The 27,496-nt window shown below is 39.3% G+C and overlaps 2 protein-coding genes across 6 annotated transcripts in view; one reads left to right on the forward strand and one right to left on the reverse strand.

Annotated features, from left to right (window-relative positions):
- Positions 1-2,960: 2,960 nt before the first annotated feature.
- Positions 2,961-27,246, reverse strand: GDE1 (glycerophosphodiester phosphodiesterase 1). Its single transcript, XM_053694714.1, has 6 exons — positions 26,660-27,246; positions 15,234-15,409; positions 14,713-14,818; positions 14,467-14,559; positions 9,822-10,033; positions 2,961-3,418 (listed from the first exon to the last, which is right to left on the reverse strand). The coding sequence occupies exons 1-6, from the start codon at positions 26,909-26,911 to the stop codon at positions 3,271-3,273; spliced, it is 987 nt and encodes a 328-aa protein (XP_053550689.1). The 5' UTR covers positions 26,912-27,246; the 3' UTR covers positions 2,961-3,270.
- The window catches only part of CCP110 (centriolar coiled-coil protein 110), an 84,784-nt gene continuing 84,458 nt past the window's right edge, over positions 27,171-27,496 (forward strand). Inside the window, exon 1 of one of the 5 annotated variants that reach the window (XM_053694708.1) lies at positions 27,171-27,413. In XM_053694708.1, coding sequence (XP_053550683.1) covers positions 27,406-27,413 — 8 coding nt within the window. In that variant the 5' untranslated portion in view covers positions 27,171-27,405. The remainder of the gene's footprint in view (positions 27,414-27,496) is intronic. The other 4 variants (XM_053694713.1, XM_053694707.1, XM_053694709.1 and 1 more) reach the window with 4 other exon arrangements.

The raw sequence follows: 27,496 nt of genomic DNA on the forward strand, positions 1-27,496 counted from the left end.
TTAAATAGGGCATGTAATTTTAAACAACTTTCCAATTTCCTTTATGACCAATTTTGCTTTGTTCTCTTGGTATTCTTCGTTGAAAGCTAAATCTAGGAGGTATATGTGCTAATTTCTTAGACCTTGAAGACCTAATCGGAAAGCATTTTGACAGTTTTTCATCACTAGAGGGCGTTAGTTCATGTGTTTCATATAGATAACATTGAGCTCCGGCACGTGAAGCTCCTAAGAGCAAACACTGATTGGCTAAAAATGCATGTCTGTCAAAAGAACTGAAATAAAGGGGCAATTTGCAGAGGCATAGATACAAGGTAATCACAGAGGTAAAAAGTATATTATTATAACTGTGTTGGTTATGCAAAATTGGGGAATGGGTAATAAAGGGATTATCTACCTTTTTAAACAACAAAAATTCTGGTGTAATTCTTAATGTATTTACCTAGTGCAGAGTATAAAAGGTATGATATTACATTTATGTTTATTTGTGTATATGAAATAGCTGGATTATTTATTTTTTTCCCCTTTGATGCCACAACCAATTAAAATGGGTTGAGCTTCCAGGTAAATCAGATCTCATTTTATTTTGTAAACAGACAAGCTTCCTTAAAGGGATATTAAACCTAATTTTTTTTCTTTCATGATTCGGATAGAGCATGCTTTCTAATTTACTTCTATTATCAATTTTTCTTTGTTCTCTTGCTATCTTTATTTGAAAAAGCAGAAATAAAAGCTTTGGAGCCAGCCCATTTTAGGTTGAGAACCTGGGTTGCGCTTTCTGGTTGGATGGCTAAATGCAGGCACCAATCAGCAAGCCCTTTACAGGGTACTGAACAAAAATAGGCTGGCTCCAAAGCTTTCTTTTCTGCTTTTTCAAATATAGATGGCAAGAGAACGAAGAAAAATTGATAATAGGAATAAATTAGAAAGTTGCTTAAAATGGCCTGATCTATCTGAATCATGGGATATTTTTTTTTGGGTTTAGTGTCCCTTTAACCCTTTGAGTGCTAATGACGGCTCGGAGCCGTCACAGAGTTTCTCACTCTGGTGCTAATGATGGCTCAGAGCCGTCATGAGCACTCTCCCACCTTGAGGGAGATCTGGGGGCTCCTAACTGCTCCTACCCCGGCGATCGTGCCTGTAGAGTGACAGGCATTGCTGGGGCTTCACGTGATGCGCAGTGACGTCACATGCAATAGCGTGATGACATCACTGCGCAACTTTATTTATACTTAACAATGTTAAGTATAGGAGGAGGGGGCATGCTGCTTAGAAGCCTGTATCTCAGGCATCTAAGCAGCTACAGACCCCCAAGTTAAAAAAAATAAATAAAAAAAAAAAACATAAAAAATATTAGCACCCAGGTGGGAAAGTGCTTAGCACTCAAAGGGTTAAAGTGCCATAAAACTGGCACTTTAACTGAGATGAAACAGTGTGTAAAAACAAAAGCTTATAAGTATTTTAATAATTTTTCCAAAAACCTGCAAAATTAATTGCACTTTAGTGTTGCCAAGTGTAGCATGCTCCACCTCCCTTATCAGTGTTTTACTCCAAACCCCGAGTTATCATTTAACAAAGTGTGCATGTGAGGATAATTACTTATGCAAGTAATGGGGGGGGTTGATGAGGGACATCAGGTACTGCTATTGTTTTTTGCCATCAACATGCTTTGTGAAATCTTCAGTATTGTACTCTGCACTGCTTTAGTCAGGTGTCATGTGACTGCCCCCTACCGTGCATGAGTGCATTTTGCCATAGCTATGGCCTGGATAGCACCATCCATATATGGAAATGCCCAGGGGGGAGCTTGCTGCAAACAAAACTATGCCTGAATTAAAGGGGTTAATGAGTAGATTTTTTTCCGGACAATTTTAAAAGTTATGTCTATTTCCACTCCCCCTGTACCATGTGACAGCCATCAGCCAATCACAAATGCATACACATACCATGTGACAGCCATCAGCCAATCACAAATGCATATAAGTTTATTCTGTAAATTCTTGCACATGCTCAGTAGAAGCTGGTGACTCAAAAAGTGTAAATATAAAAAGACTGTGCACATTTTGTTAATAGAAGTGAATTGGAATTAATTTTGACTTGAGTGTCCCTTTAAGTACAGAAACTTTCAGAATAGGTGGGGATACCACAGGCTCAATCAGCTATTTCAAAATATACTCATTTTCAGCTAATGATGTAGAAAACCATCTGTTGCCAAAAATGTCTGGACTTGGTGCCCAGCTGTAGAACTGATGACACAGCTAAAACACCCAGAAGGCAACAAGATCTGTCAGGCAAACAAGGGGTTAAATCCCGGCTACACTTTGTATGCACGTGTCATTATGGAACCTTTACAATCTGTTACTTGCCTTGACCAGCGAGGAGGCGTTTTTAATTGGGAAGTTAAAAGCTTAGCTAAATTACAAGTTTGTCTTCACAAATAAAATGGTTATTCGCCAATAGAATAAAATAAACCAAGTCATTGTATCTGGGCTCCGTACTAACTGGTAAACAAAACATATTGCTCACTGACCTGGTTATAAAGCCAAAACTGCACTAATAAGTGTTCTGGAAATAAATTAATAGTCAGTGAAGTTGGCAATGAAAAATGGCAACTGGCTTTGGAAAAGCAAAAAAGGTATTTAAAGATATTAAAAGGGACATAAAACCCAAAATTTGTATTTTATGATTCTTATAGAGAACACAAGTATAAACAACTTTCCAATTTATTTATATTATCAATTTTGCTTCACTCTTGCAATATCCTTTTTGAAGGAGCAAAAGCCAATGACAGGAAGTATATATGCGCAGCCACCAATTAGCAGCTAGCTCCCAAATCCTGAGCCTACTTAGGTAGGGTTTTCAACAATGGATAACAAAAGAACAAAGCAAATTAGATAATTGCAGCAAATTGGAAAGTTGCTTAAAATGACATGCTCTTTCTGAATCATGAAAGAAAGAAACAATTGTGTTTTATGTCCCTTTTAGGACATTCTTTATTGCCTATTTTATTGTTTAGCTTTTCATTACTGACATTACGTTGATGCTGTTTGTGGGTAGTAAAAGAAATGATATACAAACAAACAATACCACCTGCCTTTACTAAATATTAGTAGATTACACTTTCCTGCTGTCCTTGTACTAAGAACTGGACATAAAAAAGGTGACTCAAGAGATGAATGTTCTGTGTATGAGACTTTATAAATAGATGGACGGAAGTATGCGCTGCTGCCTAAAAAAATCCAGAAAAGTGAATCTTCTGTGTTTCCAAGTGGCTCAATAATGCGGGTCACAATCTTCCAACAAGCTGTCAGTGATATAGTTACATTTAAGGAAGTTTTCATAATAAAACTTTTCAGTGGCATCGTTGATTGTCCAAGCCACGACTTCCACCCCTCTGTAGTTCCAGCTATCCACGTATTCTCTAGGTAAGAAAACAGTAGTACAGGAAGCGGTATTAGCAGCATTAGTTATTTAAATACTGTGTACAATCCTGGAGAGCGCAACTCCCGAAGGAAAACAAATCTATAAACTCTACAGATAAGGCAGCTAAACTGGTACATGATCTAAACAATACAACTTACAAGGAAACAACATAACATTTTATATATATATATATATATATATATATATATATATATATATACACACACACACATATACACACACACACACACTACAGGTGGCCCTCGTTTTACAACGGTTCAATTTACACCGTTTCAGAATAACAACCTTTTTTTCCAGCCATTTGACTACTATTGAAAAGCATTGAGAAGCAGTGCATTTATTAAATAGCCAGTAGGTGGAGCTGTCCGCTTGTGTTGCAGCAAAGCCAAGCAAGCTGAAATTAATCAGTTTAACCAGACCTGAGCTATCGAGCAGATTTCAAAGGAACAAGATCTTCCTGTCTATAACTCAGTCCAGATTGGAATGCATAGAAAGAACTGTTTGCAGAAAAATGTAAGTGAAGTCTGTGTTGTGTGATTATTTTATTAGGTTTATAATGCTGTTTAGCAAATGTTTTTGTTCATTTAACTTAGTTTAATTATATATTCTGTGTTGTGTGATTATTTTATTAGGTTTATAATGCTGTCTAGCATTTAAAGTCTTCATTTCAAAGCTTTAAAAATAATGTATTAGGTGTTACTTATGACAATTTTGAGAGGGGCCTGGAACCTATCTCCCTCACTTCCCATTGACTTACATTATAAACTGGGTTTCAATTTCCAACCATTCCTTCTGGAACCTAACCCCGGCGTAAACTGAGGGCTACCTATAATAAATATATATCAGTTTATGCCGGGGTTAGGTTCCAGAAGGAATGGTTGTAAATCAAAACCGTTGTAAATTGAAACCCAGTTTATAATGTATATATAGATATATATATATATATATATATATATATATATATATATATATATATATATATATATATATATATCTAGTTTAGAGGAGAGAAGGAAGGTATGTATGTGATATTAACAGATTTAAGCATTTTCTTCTTAAATGGAAAGAGTCCACAGCTGCATTCATTACTTTTGGGAAATAAGAACCTGGCCACCAGGAGGAGGCAAAGACAACCCAGCCAAAGGCTTAAATACTCCTCCCACTTCCCTCATCCCCCAGTCATTCTTTGCCTTTCATCCCAGGAGGTTGGCAGAGAAGTGTCAGAATTTTTAAATTTTTGTTTTTGTCTCTTATGGAGGGTAGTACTCTTCTGCATGGGACAGGAGTTTTAAGTAGTCCTGTCAGTCTCTCAGTGAGGGCCTGGATGAAAGTTAGAGTCTGGAGATGCAGGGAGAGTCTTTCTGTGAAACCATCCCGACTCATATTAACAGCTCCTCAAGCAATCAGCGTTGTCGAACTTCGCTCCCCTGCCTGCTTTCTTCTCTCAAGACCATGGTGGAGGCGATGCTACTATCCGTCACACTTGAAGGGCCGTGTTCCTGTTCCACGGCGTTGATTCCAGTAAGATCGTTTCATTTTACTTTATTCGATGTACTGTAATGTGAATGTTTTCCCGTGAGGCTATACTCCTTGCAGGTTTAACTTATAACATAAGGGTCTCAGTGAGTCTCTATAGGTATCTTGGAATCGGGGGTTAATACCTCCTGAGGGGGGTTATTGGACAGGGGGGTTTATAATCATGTTTGTTGTGTGATTCAACCTGCTTATGTGTGAGGTTTATTGCTCATGGTTTTGAACTTTGAGGCCTTTGGAAGCGACGCGGCCTGTTGGCTGAGCGCACTTTTAGGACTTTAAGGTTCACCCTGTGTCCGGGCGTGGTTATGCTCTGTTCCCATTTCCGCATTCCCCAACGTGTGGCGGCTGAAATATTCTAGTCCGCGGGGATCTGGTCATAGGAGGTGGCGAGTGCCCCAGCCATTGGTGGTGTCAGGTGCCGTTTTTGTTTTTTACTGTTTGTAGCCCATATTGCTATATCCTCTTTGCAGCTATGGGGGATTCTGATGCTGAGACGGTGCACATTCCAGATTCAGTTACGGAAGATTCGGATACTGAAACAATTATAATATCTGATTCAAATTCTGTGTCCGGTGACGAATCCGGTTTAGCCTCGTTGACTCCTGTCAACCATTTTTGTTCCATATACCATATGAGACCACCCGGTTCCTCGGGCTTGGGGAATCAAGGGTCTGCTGAGCTATCCGCCTCTGGGGGTCCTGTCTCCCTGGGAGCGAGTTCCCTACCGAATATTCCTCCTAAACATGCGGGTAACACAGTTTATGGTTCCTCCATGCAGGGCGATTTGTTACCCCCGGAGCTTGCAGCACGTTTTCGCTTTCAGATAATGCTGGCGATTGCTCGTCTACAGAGTCCAGACGTTTCTTTGAGAATGTGCTCGTCCCTATTATCCCGGGTATTCCGCCTTGGGGTGGGCCTCAGCAGTATCCTGAGGAATCTGTTCTGGAGTGTTGTGCCTTTCGGTACCGGATTGCGCGCCTTCGTGGGGGAGTTTCCGCTGCGTCACTCTGACATCTGATCTCATCAGAACCTAGAGAGTTTCCTCCCCCATGTGGTGGAGGGCTGAGCGCCCAATTTCCACGGTTTGAGCGGTTTTGGACTTTTGTTTTAAGGCTCTGGATTGTCCTTTTAGGGTTTGATCCAACAGCTTTTATGGATAGCTGTCTAGCATGCGGATGGTTTGCAGTCCGTTGCAGCTCTTGGCACCTTTGGTGCGTGTTGGCTGTTTGGAGTGTCTCTAGATGCAGCTTTTACTCTTTGACGTGAACTGTCTGAGTTTTGAGACCTTTGGGTCTTCCTCTACTTCCGGGTGAGTTAGATCTCCTTTTCGGAATCTATGTTTGCTGGAGGATGGTGGTTCCCCGGAGCTGGGAAAGCCTAGCGCTTTTCTCTTCCCTGTGTCCTCTGCCTGTGTGGAGGTGATGGGGAGACTAGCCCTGCTAGTAGGGTTTTTTGGACCTCGAGATATCCTTTCTGTTGTCCTGGTACTTGAGAAGTTCTTTCATTCGACTTCTAGTCTAACGCCTTGGAGCTTGGGACTTTGGCTAGGGGTGGTCCCTCCTTTTGGTCAGGGCTTTCAAGTTCCTCTTGCTATGCGGGTTCTCTGGATATGCATCCATTCCCTTGTCTGGCTTTGTGGCCAGTTGGGATGTGTAGTCTAGGGTATGGTTGCCTGGACTATAGGTGCCCGGACCTGTTTGTTTTCCCTGAGATTCCCGCTTTCCTGGGCTTCACTCATTTTTCCTGATCTATTTTGGGGTTATTTGGGATTCCTGGATCTCAGGGCAGGTCGGGGTGTTCCACTGTAGTGGGAACTTGGGCTGTGTCTTTGCTCCACCTACCCGATCGGGTCAGAGTTGGCCTGGTTTTCGGAGTATACTCCTTACTACTGAGTATCCCATGTCATCTAGGGGTTACCTGGGTGGCTTGCGCCTCAAGGGTGTCGGATCATACCTAGCTGCTGGCGTTGGATTTCTAAATTTCTGGTGCACCTTAGGGGTGCATTCCTCTGGTCAGTTTGCCAGTGTACCATGGGTTGACGGTGCCTCTGTTTGGCGTGCGACTCGTAAGGGGGTCCTTTTTCTAGGACATTTGCGTTGGGGATTTTTCTTTCCACTTAGCCGTTGGCTTCGGGCCTTCAGGACAGTTGTTGTCCTTCCGGTCTCTTCCCTTTTTATAAGGAATATTCTCCTTTCTATGGAGATGAAGTCCTTTGTTAGGACTTCTCTGGGTCAGGAGGTATAGGGTGGATGTGGTTCCGCCTGGGGCCTTGCCGGTTCCAAGTCAGACTGTGGTGCCTTGTTTTGATAGATACTTAATCTATGGCCTTGTCTGTGATCAGAGTCAGGTTGTACTAGTACTCTGGAGGGATGGCTATTCCATCTTTATGCTCGTTCCTGTATCAGTTTCGGGATTCTTTTGTTCCTGTACTGGATCCCTGTGACTGGGTTGGTCCAGCTGGGTATGGATCTGCAGGTCAGACTGTCCGAGTGGTCTAGGGGTTGCAGTATCCCTTGTATGTGAGAGCTTGTTGAGTCTAGCCTGATAGCTCAGTCTGCTGGGAGATGGTTTCTCTTTTCTCCTTGCTCCTTCACAGGAGATGGTTTACTCTTCCTTCGGGTTCTAAGGGTATACTCTCCTTCTCGGGAGGCCTTGATGGAGGCTTGTGTTCCCCTTTTTAGGGGCCTGAGTGTAGGTCCGAAGGCTTAGGTTGCCTGGAAAGTGTACATCTGGGGTTTTGCGGTTTCTCTCGTTCAGAGAGGGATTGCCTGGTATTTCGGGGCTGGACTGTACTGTACTGTAAAGTCAGGATCAGACTGATATACTTCAGGAAAGTTCTTCTCTGTGAAAGGCACATGTTGAGCAAAAAGAAGCTGCTTCTTGGGTGGTAACTAGCCATAGAACAAGCTATTATTCGTTCCCAGGTTGAGCGCTTCTCTCTTTTTATTTATGCCTGGAAAGTGTCCTCTGTTGAGGGACTGTTTTTGTGCGGTACGTTTCTTGTGGACTGCTTCTTATTCTTACTTGCAAGCTCCTTTTGTGTCGTCCTGTTATTGACTCTGTGTTCTTGAACTTGAGGTTTTTGCCTGGGTCTATTACACGCTTTCATGGTCGAATACTTTGGTATTCTATGGGTGGGCGCAGGGAGGACTTTGCTTCTTCAGTTGCGTCCATGCTTACAGGATGTTGGGGGGATGTTTTTCTGTCTCTGTGTCCGGATTATCCCGGTTTTCGCTTCATATTGGAGTGGCCTCCTTCTCCGTTTGGGTCCTTTTAGGTCCCAGTGAGCTGGGCCCACAAACGCTTGAGGTGTTCTTTTCGTATTAAGGGAACCTTTTGGTTTCCTCGGTTTTCCTTTACCTTGTCCCCTTGGGGCTTTCGGCTGGTTTCACCTTCATATGAGGGATGATTGGTGGGGGACCGTCTGTTGGGCGACAGTGTCTCTTGGAGGACTGTTGGCTCAGTCGAGTCTGTTCGCAGTCTCTTGTTTGGCTCTGGACTAGCTGCGAGTCAGTGTCAACAGGGCTTTTTTTTTCAATTTTTTTCTCGGCTTCAACGAAGCAGGATTTTTTATTGGGTTGTGGTTCAGGCCTGGTGCCCTCAGTTTGGGCCGCCTATTGTACCCTCCCGTCTTGGCATTCAGTGTCTTCTTTAGCTTGGGTATTGATTTTCCAAAATTAATGAATGCAGCTGTGGACTCTTTCCATTTAAGAAGAAAAACATAAATTATGCTTACCTGATAATTTCCTTTTCTTCTGATAGAAAGAGTCCACAGCTCCCCTCCCGTAATTTTATGTGGGGCGTCCTTATATTCTTCTGGCACCTTTTCACCCTGATATTTCTTTGACTGTTCCTTGTTCCTCGGCAGAATGACTGGGGGATGAGGGGAGTGGGAGGAGTATTTAAGCCTTTGGCTAGGGTGTCTTTGCCTGGTGGCCAGGTTCTTATTTACCAAAAGTAATGAATGAAGCTGTGGACTCTTTCCATCAGAAGAAAAAGAAATGATCAGGTAAGCATGATTTATGTTTTTTTCACAAACAAGCAACATCAGACCAAGCTGATCTCATGCTGGTAAAGTAGTAGGTTTAGGATGATTTCAGAATGCCCTTTACATAAAGGGTTGATTATTGGAATAGACTTCAATTAGATGCACTAAGTTTAAAGGGACATTCTAGTGCTAAACTGCATGCAAGTGCATATTGTAAGAATATTGCTCAGAGGCTGTAGAAAGCTACTGGTTCTGAGCAGGAAGCAGCAAACAAAGCAAGTGTAGGACTTTAACAATGTGTCTAATCCATTTACAGGAATTAAACATATTTGAGTTGGAGCCTCAATATAGCAAAAATGACATGCTCTAAAAAGCTTCCACTAGAGTATCTATTCAAATACTATTGGGGATTTTAAGTATAAGTCTATCCGAAGAATCAATTAAGCTTACAGATAAAACAGAAGTATCAGCAGGCTTGCTGGGCCTTCTGGTTCTTATTTGCTGTTGAAACCTATGTATTTATAATCAATTATTTTTTTATTCACTCTTTGGACTGCTATTCTAAAAATCAAATAATCTTACAGATTAGAAGGAAATATCAGCAGACTTGCTGGGTCTTCTGGTTCTTATTTGCTGTTGAAACCTATGTATTTATAATCAAAAAACATTTTATTAACTCTTTGGGGGCATGAAAGGGATGCACTGCTTTCTTCTCTACAATAAAATAATGTATTGTATTTATATACATCTTGAAAAACATTAGTACACGTTCATATACTGCAATTCTAAAATGAAATGTAATTACATTAAGAAAAACAAGTGATTTTTCTCTGCAGATTTGTGAAAATAAACTTACTTTGAGATACGATTTTTCTGCATCAAAAAAGCAGAGATCCCACAAAGGTTCCATAGGATATTATGTAAGGCCCAGTCCAATAAAATATCCAGGAACATGAACCAGTAATGCTTAAATGTGGAGGTGAACCGCGGTGTTCCATCGCCCAAATGGCTAAGGCTCCATGGTCTGTGTGTTAAAGCAGTGACTACATTTTTATCCGCTTGTCGCATCTGAAAGGAAAAGAGCTAGTTATAAAGACATTCATGTCAAGTCTCCTAGAATATCACATATTCAGGAATAGAACTACACAAGGCACAGAAATTTCAGGGACATTAAAAAGCCTCTGTCACTTACGTACGCACTTAGGCTACAATACGCATACATAAAACAGGTCAAGTGATGCATATATTCTGTTATTCATAACCAAATGCAATGGAAATATGAGACCCATATGGATGCTTACTGTAGCCCAATGTGCTCATAATGAAGTTGCAGGGTTGTGCCACCACAAACAAACAACTGAAGAAAAACAGACAGTCCCTTTGCTGCCAGTATTAGGACCGCGGGGTGTAATGCCTTTCAATGAACCAACAAAATCAAGTTTTTGTATTCCATTATTGCCCTTCACAGGTCTCTTCTCCAGATGTAGATTAAAAAAAGAAGGATGAACCATCAAAGACACTGATTATGCTACCCAGACTCTGCATATACCATCACAGACACTGCATATATGACCCAGATACAGGAACCCCAGTGGGTAAACATTTCCCATAACCTGGACACCCTGAAGGATTTAACAGAATTAGTCTTAAAAAGGAAATCTTAAAAAACACCCTTGACAAAACAAAAATGGAATTAAAATGACATCAAGCTGTTTAACTCCAGACTTTATGAAACTATAAAATAACTGAGCGACCCTGTCTATTTTCACGTTTCCATCCCTGTCTACTACATCTGAAGGTAACGCTCTTGGGAAATTATTGATAAGGACTGACCGTGGGTTAATTCATTTACCTGAAAACTGCCGTTTATAAATGTACAGGATATATAGAGCTTGATTTATCATCCATGAGTGTATGTATGTATTGGGTACTTGTAAAGTGCGGCTAATTACCCGTAAGGGTCTCAAGGCGCTGCTCATTTTATCGACCTTGGAAGGATGAAAGGTTGAGTGGACCTTGCCGGTGAGTGGACCTTGCCGGGGATCGAACCTGCAACCCTTGGGTTGCTACAGAGCTCAGCCACAGTGCCTTAGCATGCTGAGCTATCTGTCCGACAAGGGTGTACATTTTCGCCCTGTCGCTCCACCTAAGAGGTGGACAACAGGGCAGAGCAGCAGCAGTCTGACCACTGCTTGAAAAATCCTGACTGCAGGTTTGCTTGAGTCAAAAGGAGAGAGAAGGGCTTGAAAAATCGAGCCCTTAAAAAGGGACACGAAACGCAAAATTTTCTTTCATGATTCAGATAGAAAATACAATTTCAAACAACTTTCCAATTTACTTCTATTATTTAATTTGCTTCTTTCTCTTGTTATCCTTTGCTGAAATGTTTATCTAGGCAAGTTCATGTGCAGCAAAGAACCTAGGTTCTAGCTGCTGATTGGTCGCTGCATATATAAACTGATTGTCATTGGCTCACTCATGTGTTTAGTTAGAGACCAGTAGTGCATTGCTGCTCCTTCAACAAATGATACCAAGAGAATAAAACAGATTAGATAATAGAAGTAAATTAGAAAGCTGTTTAAAATTGTATTCTCTATCTGAATCATGAAATACATTTTTTGGGTTTCATGTCCCTTTAAGCCTCTGCTTTTCAGGCAGGTATTATTTACATCTGAAGAAGAGACCAGTGAGGTCTTGAAAGCTATGTTGCACACACACAATAGGCTGCATCATTTTCATGGTTTAAAAGGTACATTAACTTCAATTTTGTATCTATGCACATGAATTTAACCACTGCATAACAAAATATATGCATGCAAATGAAATGTACTAAAAGCATTTAAAGGGACATTAAACCCAAAATTTTTATTTCTTGATTTAGACAGAGAATTCAAATTTTAAACATTGAAATTTACTTTTATTATCTAATTTGCTTATTTCTATAGATATCCTTTGTTGAAGAAATCGCAATGCACATGGGTCAGCCAATCACACGAGGCATCTATGTGCAGCCACCAATCAGCAGCTGCTGAGCCTACCTAGATATGCTTTTCAGGAAAGAATATCAAGATAATTAAGCAAATCAGATAATAGAAGTAAATTAGGAAGTTGTTTAAAACATTGTATTCTCTATCTGAATCATGAAATATTTTTTGGGGGGTTTAATGTCCCTTTAAACTTTCATTTTGTTCTAACAATATACATTGTTTTGCAGACCCCTGGAAAAGCATTTTTGATGTTTAGTTCCTATGCTGTGGCCAATTAGAGATAGATATAAACAAGCTCTTGCACAAATCAACCAATCATTGTGAAGCACGTAGAAGTGTCAGGTTTCTGCGTTTTACTAAAAGTACTCTAGCCTCTCTGGGGGGGTAGAAACACTTCAATTAGAGAATTACAGGAAAAGCCGACAAAATAAATAAGGAAAAGCATTGCACTGTTCCTTTTTAATATGCACTATTGTGCCCGATCACTATTGCTTCTATTTTTGCACTCAGATTACAAATCCAAAGTTGTGTTTTTTTGCTCAAGTGACATTATAGTGTGCGCTAACATCAGCATAGCAGATAGCATGCTCTTAAAGGGATATTCCGGTCAAAATTTAAATACACATAGATGAATTACATCTTCGAATAGAAACATATTTGCAATATACATGTAGTGGCAAAAATGCTTCTAGTAAAAGTTATCTCTAAGTGCTAAGCTGGTGGTGTGTAAAATCAGGCTACGCAAAGTAAAATATTATCAAAGATAAAAAGAATGCATCAATGAATGTCTTTTGTTTATCCCATAAAAGGGAGATGAGACAATACGCCATTTTCAGTGTTCCTGTGTCAGTTCAGCGAACACGTGATTTTCTTAACAGCAAATATTTCACAGCATTGATCCAATTTTAGGGATCAAACTATAAAGTAGCCCTCATCACTACTTCACAAGAGAAATATGTAATAACACTTCATATGAATAAGGACTTTCAATTTTCATATTTCTTTTCAGCTGTCAAATGCAGGCTGTGAAGAAAAGTTTTCTAAGATACGTTCAGGGTCTCTCATTTTTAATGTATTATCTATTTTTTATATATAAACGTGTTAACAGTACAGTCCGTATTTTCATAAATGTAGTTTAATATAATATAACTGTTGTACTTTGCTTATGAAGATCATGTAGGAGTTTGTAGAAATGGACATATACAAGATTGGTTTATGCTTGAACATTAAATATCTTAACAAAACTGTAACCAATCCCAAAGACATGCAGATTAGTATGTAATTTATAGGTTTTATGATGATAACAAAGTCCTAGGTCCCATAACAGTTCATAATAGCAAAAACTACAAACTTCATTAACGGGACATATAACCAACCCCTTTAAAATTTAACAGTAAAAGACTGAAATGCTTACCTTACATTTCCAGTAAAAAATAAAAGTTATGTTATTGGAACATTTTCTAAAAACTACCTTATTCCTACTCGGCAGCCATTTTCTTGGCTCTTATAGAAGCAGAATGCACCAGCCAATCAGAAGCTATAATGATCACTTCTATTGAGCTTGAAAGCACGCACTCATGCTGACTTAAAGGACCAGTCAACACTGTAGATTTGCATAATCAACAAATGCATGATAAGAAGACAATGCAATAGCACTTAGTCTGAACTTCAAATGAGTAGTAGATTTTTGTTAAATAAATTTAAAATTTATGTCTATTTCCACTCCTCCTGTATCATGTGACAGTCATCAGCCAATCACAAATGCATATACGTATATGCTGTGAATTCTTGCACATGCTCAGTAGAAGTTGGTAACTCAAAAAGTATAAATATAAAAAGACTGTGCACATTTTGTTAATGGAAATAAATTGGAAAGTTGCTTAAAATTGCATGCTGTATCTGAATCATGAAGTTTAATTTTGACTTGAGTGTCCCTTTAAATCGGTCTCTGCATAATGACAGGGTCTTACAGATCCGGCACTTGTGCAGAGACAAAGAGAAAGCAGCGTGAGTGTGCCCTTTGATCACTTCTGAAGGAAAAAAAATAAATGGCTGACAAGTGGGGCAAAACATACCTAAGTGATGGTAAAATGGGGTTCATTTTAGAAAATGTTATATTGACATAACTTTCTGGAGGAAGAAACAAAATGACTGCCAAGTGGGGAGGACATCTAAGATAAGTAAGGGTAAAAAGGATTTTAATTTTAGAAAATTTTCTAAAAACATGACTTTCTGTAAAAAAAAAAGGCTGCAGAGTGGAGAGGAGGACACTAAAGGAAAGTGAGGGTAAAAAGAAGATTGGTCAACAACAGTAATCACTCCTGGAGTGAGGCATGTTGTTAGAGCGCATCTCTCCGCTATCAGCTAGACATGTGCTATTAAAAGGGCCAAAAACCTTGGTTAACATAAATTATTTTTACAGGAAATATAAGGTGTATGCCCCTTTAAATCATAAGCAGATTAAGCTCAAAGCATACATTATGAATATGAACACATAAAATATCTGATACCTACTTTATAAATAACACTTGGTTCAAATGAGCACACAATGCTGCTATTGTACAAGCGAGGGAATTGTACATATAGTTTTCGGAATGTTTCAGCAGCCTATAAAATAGATTAATATTAGACAATAGTTAAAATATAAAATATCACATACAGGTTGAACAATCGATAAAAAACAACTTATACATTTAGTAAAAGTTAAAATACAAAATGTAAAACTATAAACAAATTAGTGTGGGTATGCGAGTTAGGTACCTTGTCTGCGTGACCTTTCACATCAAAGTAAATGGTCAGATTTAAGTTGATACATTCTGTAACGGCTTCATCCAATGAAGGAACCTTTTCCTCTTGATACACATGTCTGTAAGAAAATAAGATACAGGTTAGACGTAGGACAGGGCAAAACAGAAATCTACCAAAGCTTTAAATGGACATTGATACTTTAGAATAAAAACAAATTCCTCCGTTTTGCAACAACTTTCTGATGTTACCCAACACACAGACACAATGCTGGTAACACTCAGAGCAGTGATTAACCCTTGCCTGCCGCAAAGTCATAGTGCAGTGATTAACTTATTGGCTGCAATGCACAAACGGAACAATGTTCTACCTTTTGGATACAGATAACACATAAGAGGAATTACTTGGCTGGCAGTAATACACAGAGCAATACTAACCCAATGGCTACCAGAAACAAACAAAAAAAGGCAATGTTTCACCACCTTGTTGCCAGTTGTCTTGTTCGGCCATTAGCAGCAAGCATCGCTATCACTTACCGCAAACGATGCTTGGCTGCAGCATTGAGTTTCCTAATATCTGAATATGAGAGGCCACTCAAGCTACCAGAGCCATCCGTTGTCCGTTCTACCGTTTCATCGTGCATCAAAATTGGGATACCATCTCTGGTGAACTCCAAATCCAGTTCTACACCAGTTGCACCATTTTTCGCCGCCTGAGTAAAGAAGGTATTAATAATTAACGTCATGATGAGGGCTGTAATGCACTGATGTTCCAGATAGTAAATGTTTATCATACATATCACATACACGCAAGGCACCCCCATCATACAAAAGGCAGTGATGTAGAGATAGCTAATGACTTCAGGTCTGCTGTTAGGGAGTCAGGGTTCTGATGAGTAACAGAAGTCCAAATATATTGATGCATATGATCCAGAGTTGATGCTTATTGCTACGGAGTATAATTAAAGTGATGGTAAATCCAAGCATATTACAAACGTTAGGATTTACCATCACTAAAAATAAATATGAGTTTCTCTCATCGTTTTGTAAAATACAGCGTTACACTCACCCTAGTTGTCAGGAAAGCATATCGCAAACACAGCGCCTCCGGCCGCCCACAGCACAGTGCTCTTCTCTAATGAGGTGACGTTTAGACCTCTAGCCGTGCTAGGATGTCAGCTGACACGGACGGCTATTGGTCTAGAGGTGGAAACGTCACCTCATTGAAGAAAGTGCTGTACCTTTGGCAGCCGAAGGTGCTGTATTAGCGATATGCTTTCTTAACAGCTAGGGTGAGTGTAAGGCTGTATTTTACAAAACGATGAGAGAAACTCCTATTTATTTTTAGTGATGGTAAATCCTAGTGTTTGTTATATATAAAACTTTCCAATTATAGATAAAACAATGTCTACATTTGAAATTATAATAGATATTCACCAGATATAAAAGGTAAAAACACCACGTGTTCAAACAATTTATTACAACATTGTTTGCATAGAACTATTGGGTAGATTCCAATCTGCTTATTTGCTTTCAGCGGGTTTTTCAGCCGGAAAAAGGGCACTTTTCGTTTTAATGTGTTAATAGCCAGTTTTCACTGTTTCTCTGAGCAGTGCGCACATTTTCAGCTCATGCTTAAAAGCTCTCTGCAATCACAATCCATTTTCTCTGTGCCGTTCAACAGTTTTTCGAGAAATTTTTTACACTTATTGAATTCAAAACCTGGTCTTTTTTTTTGTTTGTTTGTTTAATACATATTTGCAAATGCTCCAAGACAATTTAGAATAATTCTATTATGTTATAGAGGTTTGCATTTGGGCAGTTTCGTTTACTGCCGAATGTGGAAGTTGGAGGCTGTATTTTATATTCTGTTCTTTTCGGAGCCGAATATTCTCTTGTGTAAGTGAAACACACTAAAGATCTGGATTTCCGAAAAGAGACGAATACCGAAAGCAGCCTCCGACTTCCACAGTGAAATAAACTGACAAATGCACAGCTCTATTATGTTACAAATGTAAAAGAGACTGTGAAATGGCCACAGCTTCAATTTTAGTGGTGTATTTGCATATATGACCTAGATTACCTAAAGCTCTATTCATCTCTATTGTATAGTCTGTTTGCAGAGGGTAGGACAAAGATTTACATATGTATATTTATGTATTTAATACACAATATCCCGCACAGCTAAAGGGATCTTCAGGAAAAGTGATAAAGCAGAAATCTGCACCCTAAATGTTTTTTTAAATTCACACTCAAATTTTCGTAATTGTCAGTTGTAGTACAGTCGTCTTCATAAATAGACTTTTAAAAGAGTTGCGCCTTTGTGACCGGGCTTTCAAATGGGACTGCCCCTTCATGACCGCGACAAAGCCCTTTCACAACAATGCGTTTTCCCGTTTTTTGCAATTACATTACTGAAATCCAGGTTGCAAGGGTGCGTTCCTGTTTGAAAGTCGGGTCGGGAAGGCATGGTTCCTTGCCAAATACCAGTCGGGAAGGCGAAATCCGGTTTAAAAGCACAATATTTTTGCGGTTATATTATTGTAATGGAGCAGTTTCATGGTGTGGTGTAGAACTGTTAGACGATGAGACGTTATGGCCACTCCCTTCTAATTAAAAGCCATAGTGTTTTTTCTGATTTTAGACGTATATCTTACCAAACCAAAAAATGTTGCTTTCTCAATCAATGATTGGAATTAATGGCAAATAAAACACTTTGAAATAATTAAAAGTGTCAATTTAATCATTGAGCAAACATGCCCAGTATACACATCATGCCTATATTGAGATGGAATTCATATGGTTTACCAGTAATCAGGATGAATTTGGATTACAATTGGTTAATCTCACACATATAAATTATAATTTCCCTTACACACTATACAAAGAGGTTAAAGGGACAGTCTACTCCAGAATTTGCATTGTTTAAAAAGATAGATAATCCCTTTATTACCCATTCTCCAGTTTTGCATAACCAACACTGCCATATAAATACACTTTTGACCTCTGATTACCTTGTATCTAAGCCTCTGCAGACTGCCCCTATCTCAGTTCTTTTAACAGACATGCATTTTAGCTAATCAGTGCCCTCTCATAAGTAACTCCAACAAAGTGAGCACAATGTTATCTATATGGCACACATGAACTAGCGCTGTCTAGCTGTGAAAAACTGTCAAATGCATTCACATTAGGGGCGGCCTTCAAGGGATTAAAGATTAGCCTACCTAGGTTTAGCTTTCAACTAAGAATACCAATACAAATTTGATGATAAAAGTAAATTAGAAAGTTGTTTAAAATGCAATGCCCTATCTGAATCATAAAAGTTTAATTTTGACTAGACTGTCCCTTTAAGATTAATTCCTTTGTTAAAGGAGCAGTAATGCACTACTGTGAGCTACCTGAACACATTGGGCAAAGCCAATGAAAAGAGGCATCTATGTGCAGCAACCAATGAGGAGCTAGCTCCCAGTAGTGCATTGCTGCTTCTGAGCCTACCTGGGCAAAAAAAAAAAAAAAAAAATACTAAGAGGACAAAGCAAAATAAATAGAACTAAATATTAAAATTGTTTATAATCCCATTCTCTATCTGACTTATGAAATAAAAGTTTGGGTTTCATGCCCTTTTAACAACCAAAAACACATTTATTTAGAAAGATTGGAAACCCCTGCACTGAGTTAAAGTTCCAAAGCAGCAGTGCACTACTGGGAGCTAGCTGAGCACATCTGGTGAGCCACCGACAAGTGGGGCCTGGTGAGCCACCGTTAAGTGGGGCCTGGTGAGCCTTACCAATTTGGTTTGCAATATAAACCTGCCCTGGAAAAATGCTTCTACTCTAAGAGGGCTGTGTGATCCTAGAGCAGATAGCCAATGTTGTGTCATGCTTATTTAAAGGGACATTATAATGACAAAATGACAGAATGATGCATTCAAAGCATAGATTAGCCTGAGACTAATTTGTAGATGTATTTTTTAAAATATATTAGTTGTTTAAATATTGAATAACTGAGTGTAATGTTTTAGTGTCCTTAAAGCATTGAGTGGCACCATGTTATAACCTAGGTTTCCTTCTCTGCCGAGAGCAATAAGGGACAGTTATAAATGATTGACTAGAGTGTGCAGCCAATGACTGTGTAGACTATAGCAGTGTCGAGTCTGTACTTCCACTTTTAACAGGAATTGAAAAGCCCACAATTTCCAGATGTAATTTATTTTAATCTGTGCAACAAACAATAGAAAATGTATCAGCTAATTTTAGCTTAAAGGGACACTAAACCCACATATGTTCTTTCATTATTCAAAAAGAGCATGCAATTTTATACAACTTCCTAATTTACTTATCAAATTTGCTTTGTTCTCTTGTTATCTTTATTTGAAAATCTGGAATGTAAGCTTAGAAGTCTGCCTATTTTTGGTTCAGAACCTGGATAGCACTTGCTGATTGGTGGCTAAATATAGCCACCAATCAGCAAGCGCTACCCAGTGTGCTGAACCAAAAATGGGCCGGCTCCTAAGTTTACATTCTTGCTTTTTCAAATAAAGATAGCAAGAGAACGAAGTAAAATTGATAATAGGAGCAAATTAGAAAGTTGCTTAAAATTGCACCCTTGTAAGGATCACTATACAGAGGACAATACAAAAAAAAAAAAAAGCCCTAAACCACATACTGGCAGATGGTGGTGACCAGTGGTGGATAGGGGCCGGAAGAGAGCTATTTGGTAGGGATCAGGGAGTGGGAAGTGTGAGGGTAATCTCTACTCAAAATATTAGCCTTACAAGCTAACTGATTTAACCCCTTCACTGCCAGGAATTTCACATAAGGTGCACAGCTGCAATTTGTGACATTCTAATTGCCAAACAGAATGACAAAGCCATGTATGTCTGCTATTTCTGAACAAAGGGGATCCCAGAGAAGCTTTTATAACCATTTGTCATATAACTGCAGTAGTTATGTGTAAATCATATCAGTGAGAAAACCCAAAGATTGCAAAAAAGTTAATGATTTTGAATTTTGTTTTTTTTATAGGATTGTTTCTGGCGGTCAAATAGTGGCATCAAATATACCAAAAATGGGCCTAGATCTAATACCTTTTTTTGTCTACTTTAACCCCTTAATGACCAATGACATACAAGATATGTCTTACAAAAACCGGTCGTTAACGACCAAGGACGTAGCTTGTACGTCCTCAGGGGTTTTAAGTGCTGGAAGCAATCGTGATCGCTTACAGCCGCTTTCAGGGTATTGCAGTGATGCCTCGATATTGAGGCATCGTGCAATACCCTCTTGTAAGCAACCGATGCAGAGAGGGCCACTTTGTGGCCCTCTCCGCATCAGCCAGCGATTGTGCCAATTGTTGGTGGCGTGGGAGGGGTAGGAGGGAGATGGGTGGGCAGCCCATCGCTGGAGGGAGCTTGAGGAGAGCGTGAGGGTTTGTGAGGGGGGGGGGGCGCTATGCTACGGCAAACACTTTGTGAATTGGAAGGGTGGAAAAGGGGGGATAAGTGTTGGGAAAAGGGATCTGGGAGGGTATTGAGGGGGGCAGCTACACTACACAAAAAATGGGTTTATTAAAAACAAAATTAAAAATTGAGCCCAATTTTACTACAAACTGGGTACTGGCATTTGGGGGGGGGGTTCGTGGAGGTTGGGGGGGGACCTACACTGCAGAAACTATATATATTTAATCCAGTACTTTATAGATAAGAGAAAAAGGTAGAGCTATATGAGATACCATAACTAAAGTAGGGGATTTCAGCACTCAATTTATTACCCATTTAATCTAATTTCTTAGAAATGTAAGACTGCAGAGCAGCACAAAATCCAAAAAATTAACTGCACATGCACAGACTTAACCACATGCAAACAGTTTATTGCAAAAAATTACTAACAAAAACAGCTAGAAATTACTTATTATCTCTAGAATACACCACTGCAGTGGATTATAAATAAAGCATATCAAACATATTGGTAAGTCATCACAGATATATGAAAACATATGCAGCAAGCAAAGGTTGGAAACATGCAATTTATAAAATTTATAAATTCCTAACTGACAATTGTACTTGAGTAAGTCCTTTTTACAGACCATATAAGTCCTTGATAGAGGAAATCAGATGTTTCAGTTAGTAGCAATTTGTATCAACTTTGTAATCCAACTGAATGAACCATTTTGCAAACATATGTGCAATGATTTATGTTAACCGAGGTAAAAGCGTCCTCTATTGTTAACTAAAACTTGAAACTTGTACAGCTTGATAGCAGATAAATCATCTCTCAGTGGTGAAAAACAGATATAATGAAACAGACCTGTGTATAAGTATCGCAGCAACATCCGAGAAAACAAAGTCACAGGGCTATTAGCAAACGGACCGGGACATGAGCCTCCGACATCCTTATCTCACCTCTCACAACCGCGTCTCCCTGCTCACTGGGGACACAAACTTGCAGGTGAATTATTTGCCTCTGTGCATAAACCGTATCCAAGCGGTTTATAGGAACCACTTGATTACCGCAAGATCCAGGCTTGCTTCTTCAGTTAGGGTTTGAATTTCCCGGGCAGGCTCAGGCCAACTGCTTGTTTCACATGTGCAATGATAGCTGCTTTTTAGAAAGGTTGACGTGCGTTTCGCCCCATAATGCTGAGCGAAACAGGGGCCTCGTCAGGACTGTCAATCTCCTCCAATTTTCGGCTTTTATTGCAACACCATTGAAATGGAAGGTGTTATCTTAGCCAATCAAATAGCTATTTATACACATCCCTTTAAAATCTTAGACCGAACAATCCAGTCTATCTTAAAGATTAATTCAATGGTTACCAATACATAAAATGATACAATTTGGCCTACAATATTGTGAAGAAACATTTTGGTTAGCAACTTACTTACAAGAAACTTTGATTGCATGCAAAAAAATCTAATGCACGTTGCAGCTCAACCAAACTTTATTTCACTGGTTATCTATACCTAGACAAATAGACTTTACATAAATCCCACATTTACTTGAATTCTATAAATCTGGAATAGTTTTAAAACTTTTAGAATAGTTACAAAGGTTACTGTGGAGGTAAACTTTGACATAAAGACCCATAGCTTTGAAACAAACTAAAGAGAAAATAGAAATTATAATTAATAAGATTTTTCTAAAAATAACTAATAGTGTTGCAGCTTCTGAAGAGGACACACTCATTTATGTTTTATCTATTTACAAAAGAAATGGAGATCTGAATCTCCAAGTTTGTAAGTCATTCTGTGAACCTTTAATTTTATTTTAAAAAAGATGCATATTCAATCCTTTCGTTTAAACCAAAAGGTGACACCGTATTTAACATAAAGGTCCATCTTGCTTCCTTTTTAAATAAACAATTATCCTCATCTCCACCTCTTCCATTTGTTATTCCTCTATCAATCCCTACAAATTTTAAAGAAACAGTACTACTATTATGAGCCTCCTTAAAATGACGAGCTACACTTGTATCCCTCCCGTAGAGGTTTCTAAACTGTTTGCATGTGGTTAAGTCTGTGCATGTGCAGTTCATTTTTTGGATTTTGTGCTGCTCTGCAGTCTTACATTTCTAAGAAATTAGATTAAATGGGTAATAAATTGAGTGCTGAAATCCCCTACTTTAGTTATGGTATCTCATATAGCTCTACCTTTTTCTCTTATCTATAAAGTACTGGATTAAATAAAATTTTGAGGGGTCTGCACCACGTCTGATTTCAGCTGACCCTGAGTCATTCGGTATACATATACATAATTTTACCAGAGAAAAAATTCCTGTGTCTTTGTATAAAGATAGGTTCTGGTTTTTTGTTTTTCTTCCACAATTTTTGAATATTTATATATATATATATATTAGAGAAAAAAAAAAAGATAAAAAAAAAGCCTTTTATTTTAGTACTGGGTGACCATTGTGGGGTGAGGGAGGGAAGAGAGAGTGATCAGGGGGTGGGATGTGTCAGGTCAGAGGGTAATCTATACACTAAAGCTAAAATTAACCCTACAAGCTACCTAATTAACACCTTCACTGCTGCATTTAGCGGCCTTCTAATTACCACATATGTCTGCTATTTCTGAACAAAGGGGTTCCCAGAGAAGCTTTTACAACCATTTGTGCCATAATTGCACAAGCTGTTTGTAAATAATTTCAGTGAGGAACCTAAAGCTTGTGAAAAAGTTACCAATTTTTTTTTTATTTGATTGCATTTGGCGGTGAAATGGTGTCACGAAATATACCAAAATGGGCCTAGATAAATACTTTAGGTTGTCTAATAAAAAAATATATATATATATATATATATATATATATATATATATATATATATATATATATAGTTATTCAGGAATTCCTGACAGATTTCAGTGTTACAATGTCACTATTTCTAATTTTGAAAAATATGGTATGGAAATAGCAAAGTGCTACTTGTACTTATTGACCTATAACTTACAAAAAAAGCAAAGAAGATGTAAACATTGGGAATTCCTAAACTCAGGACAAAAATTAGAAACTATTTAGTATGGGTGTTTTTGGTGGTTGTAGATGTGTAGCAGAGTTTGAGGGTCAAATTTAGAAAAAGTGTTTTTTTCAATTTTTTCCATCATATATATATATATTTTTTTATAGTAAATTATATATGATGAAAATAATGGTATCTTTAAAAAGTCCATTTAATGGCGAGAAAAAAGGTATATAATATGTGTGGGTACAGTAAATGAGTAAGAGGAAAATTACAGCTAAACACAAACACTGCAGAAATGTAAAAATACCCCTGGTCCCTGACGTTAAGAAAATTGAAAAATAGTCTGGTCACTAAGGCGTTAAAAATATAAAAAAAAAGCTCTATTTCTGTTTAATCAGAGTGATAGCAAAAATGCTAAAAATTCTCAGATACTTTGGGCAAGTTTTAGCCTGAAATTCCTAGTAGCGAAGGGGTTAAACTTTCAAATGTATTTCTACGATCAATTTAGCTTTGTTCTTTTTGAATCCATTGTTGAAGAGTAAACCGGAAAAGGTTCAAAGAAGCGAGTGCATGCTTACAGCTCTCCATACAACAATGTATAAGATTGCTATAAATATTGTTGCAAACGATGGTGTCAGGGTGCCAAACCTAGGTTTACTCTTCAAAATGGATCCAAAGACAACAGAGGACATTTAAAGCGATCCTCCGCCGCATCTCCTGCTGTAGTTAGCATATCGATGACGAATCTAGCTTCCTCCAATGATTGGAGGAAGCTGAATTCATCATTGATCTGCTAAAGAAAGCAGGAGCTGCGGGCGGAGGATGAACGGTCTACTTTTCATATTTTAAAAAAGAAGCATCATTGTAAAGTTTAATTAATGAAAGTGTCCCTGTTTTTAAGAGTATTTTTAGATACCTGACACTTTACAATCACTTTATATAAGGGACCTTTTTTATTTTTAGAACCAGTGCCTTCTTAGAACTTATACTCAATAGTATAAAATGGAATCCTGAGAATTTTAGGAATCTGTGTTGACGGCTGCTTTGTATTAAATGAAAAATGCCAACGTGAGTGAAATTCATTCCTTGAATTGCAAATCATTTCTCAAAGGAAATAAACAGTTCAGTGCATTTATATGATTCACACAACTGCCATGACTGTGCCAATACTGATAATGCACTAGTGCATTTCTAGGGCTCACAGACATGACATGGTATAATTACTGTGCCAATGCTAATAAGGCACAAGGGCATTTCTAGGGCTCACACATGTGACATGGTATAATTACTGTGCCAATGCTAATAAGGCACTAGGGCATTTCTAGTGCTCACACATGTGACATGGTATAATTACTGTGCCAATGCTAATAAGGCACTAGGGCATTTCTAGGGCTCACACATGTGACATGGTATAATTACTGTGCCAATGCTAACACGGCACTAGGGCATTTATAGGGCTCATACATGTGACATGGTATAATTACTGTGCCAATGCTAACACGGCACTAGGGCATTTATAGGGCTCATACACATAGCATGTTATAATTACGGTGCCAATGCTAACACGGCACTAGGGCATTTATAGGGCTCATACATGTGACATGATATAATTACTGTGCCAATGCTAACACGGCACTAGGGCATTTATAGGGCTCATACACATAGCATGTTATAATTACGGTGCCAATGCTAACACAGCACTAGGGCATTTATAGGGCTCATACATGTGACATGGTATAATTACTGTGCCAATGCTAACAAGGCACTAGGGCATTTCCTGGGCGCATACACATAGCATGTTATAATTACTGTGCCAATGCTAATAAGACACTAGTGCATGTGATATGGTATAATTACTGTGCCAATGCTAATAAGACACTAGTGCATTTCTAGGGCACACATATGTGACATGGTATAATTACTGTGCCAATGCTAATAAGACACTAGTGCATGTGACATGGTATAATTACTGTGCCAATGCTAATAAGACACTAGTGCATGTGACATGGTATAATTACTGTGCCAATGCTAATAAGACACTAGTGCATTTCTAGGGCACACATATGTGACATGGTATAATTACTGTGCCAATGCTAATAAGACACTAGTGCATGTGACATGGTATAATTACTGTGCCAATGCTAATAAGACACTAGTGCATGTGACATGGTATAATTACTGTGCCAATGCTAATAATGCACTAGTGCATGTGACATGTTATAATTACAGAGCCAATGTTAACAAGGCACTAGTGCATGTGACATGGTATAATTACTGTGCCAATGCTAATAAGACACTAGTGCAGGTGACATGGTATAATTACTGTGCTAATGCTAATAAGACACTAGGGCATTTCTAGGGCTCATACACATAGCATGTTATAATTACTGTGCCAATGCTAATAAGACACTAGGGCATTTCTAGGGCGCATACACATAGCATGTTATAATTACTGTGCCAATGCTAATAAGACACTAGTGCATGTGACATGGTATTATTACTGTGCCAATGCTAATAAGACACTAGTGCATGTGACATGGTATTATTACTGTGCCAATGCTAATAAGACACTAGTGCATGTGACATGGTATTATTACTGTGCCAATGCTAATAAGACACTAGTGCATGTGACATGGTATAATTACTGTGCTAATGCTAATAAGACACTAGGGCATTTCTAGGGCTCATACACATAGCATGTTATAATTACTGTGCCAATGCTAATAAGACACTAGTGCATGTGACATGGTATTATTACTGTGCCAATGCTAATAAGACACTAGTGCATGTGACATGGTATTATTACTGTGCCAATGCTAATAAGACACTAGTGCATGTGACATGGTATTATTACTGTGCCAATGCTAATAAGACACTAGTACATGTGACATGGTATAATTACTGTGCTAATTCTAACAAGGCACTAGGGCATTTCTAGGGCTCATACACATAGCATGGTATAATTACAGTCCCAATGCTAATAAGACACTAGTGCATGTGACATGGTATAATTACTGTGCCAATGCTAACAAGGCACTAGGGCATATACACATAGCATGTTATAATTACTGTGCCAATGCTAATAAGACACTAGGGCATTTCTAGGGCGCATACACATAGCATGTTATAATTACTGTGCCAATGCTAATAAGACACTAGTGCATGTGACATGGTATTATTACTGTGCCAATGCTAATAAGACACTAGTGCATGTGGCATGGTATAATTACTGTGCCAATGCTAAGACACTAGTGCATGTGACATGGTATAATTACTGTGCCAATGCTAAGGCACTAGTGCATGTGACATGGTATAATTACTGTGCCAATGCTAATAAGACACTAGTGCATGTGACATGGTATAATTACTGTGCCAATGCTAAGACACTAGTGCATGTGACATGGTATAATTACTGTGCCAATGCTAACAAGGCACTAGGGCATTTCTAGGGCTCATACACATAGCATGTTATAATGATACATCAAACCTAATGTACAGTGACAGATACCATTCTGATGGCTGCCAGTGTGTTCTCAGGAGCATCGTGTCCTCCTCCTCTGTGGGCGATGACCGCCACCCGTCCCTGTGGCTTCAGCACCTGCAGGGCCCGTTCCTCCGGGACAGGCTCGTACCTGGTGGTTACCAGCAGCAAGAAGAAGGCGCAAACCAGAATGCACGAGAGCAGGGGGCTGCGGGTGAGCACCAACATGAACACGAACAAGGCGCTGAACGAGGCGACCAGGCCCTCAAACCACAACATTGTGCCCAACAGAGGAGTAGATTGCCGGCGCTGATAACAGGAAACACCGGTGAAATGCCTCAGCAGGTTGGGTACCAGGGGCAGCCGGGCCCGGCACTTACAGCCTGTGCCAGGGTATTGTCAGATAACCGCGGTCCGGTACCTCCCACCTCAGGAAGTAACTAAAGCACTGGACCAAGTTTGAGCTGTGGTCCCGCCCCGAGCTATTACTTTATTGGGTGACAGAGGCCCTGGCACACAGCTGGGTGGTACCTCGGTAGGTTACAACACCTCTAGGGAGGAGCCTGGTACGGCCGTTGCCAGGCGCTGTTATTGCCGCCTGGGAGCTGGGATATGGCGGTTAGGAAGCGGGCGGTGTGAGAGCAGTGCGGGCGCAGCTGGTGAAATAACGGCCGGAAGGTGACGTGCTGCCGGGTGCTGTGTCATCTACTTATTACCCGGGGGGAGACTGCTCCTGGCACACGGTGGTCTTTGTCTGAGAGGGGCACAGCGTGATGGTACGGTGGGTAGTGCTGTGTATGTATGTGCCAGATGTATACACACCATGTATGTGTAATGTGTATATACTGTCACTGTATATGTATC

This window comes from Bombina bombina, chromosome 11, assembly GCF_027579735.1.
Source record: "Bombina bombina isolate aBomBom1 chromosome 11, aBomBom1.pri, whole genome shotgun sequence".
Classification (NCBI taxonomy): domain Eukaryota; kingdom Metazoa; phylum Chordata; class Amphibia; order Anura; family Bombinatoridae; genus Bombina; species Bombina bombina.

Excerpts from the sequence above, each read along its gene's own strand:
- GDE1 (XM_053694714.1), bottom strand. The coding sequence starts at position 26,911 with ATGTTGTGGTTTGAGGGCCTGGTCGCCTCGTTCAGCGCCTTGTTCGTG. Across the intron at positions 15,410-26,659 it reads CACTGGCAGCCATCAGAATG|GCGGCGAAAAATGGTGCAAC; the intron begins GTATCTGTCACT and ends TTCTTTACTCAG. Across the intron at positions 14,560-14,712 it reads TGAAAGGTCACGCAGACAAG|GCTGCTGAAACATTCCGAAA; the intron begins GTACCTAACTCG and ends TCTATTTTATAG.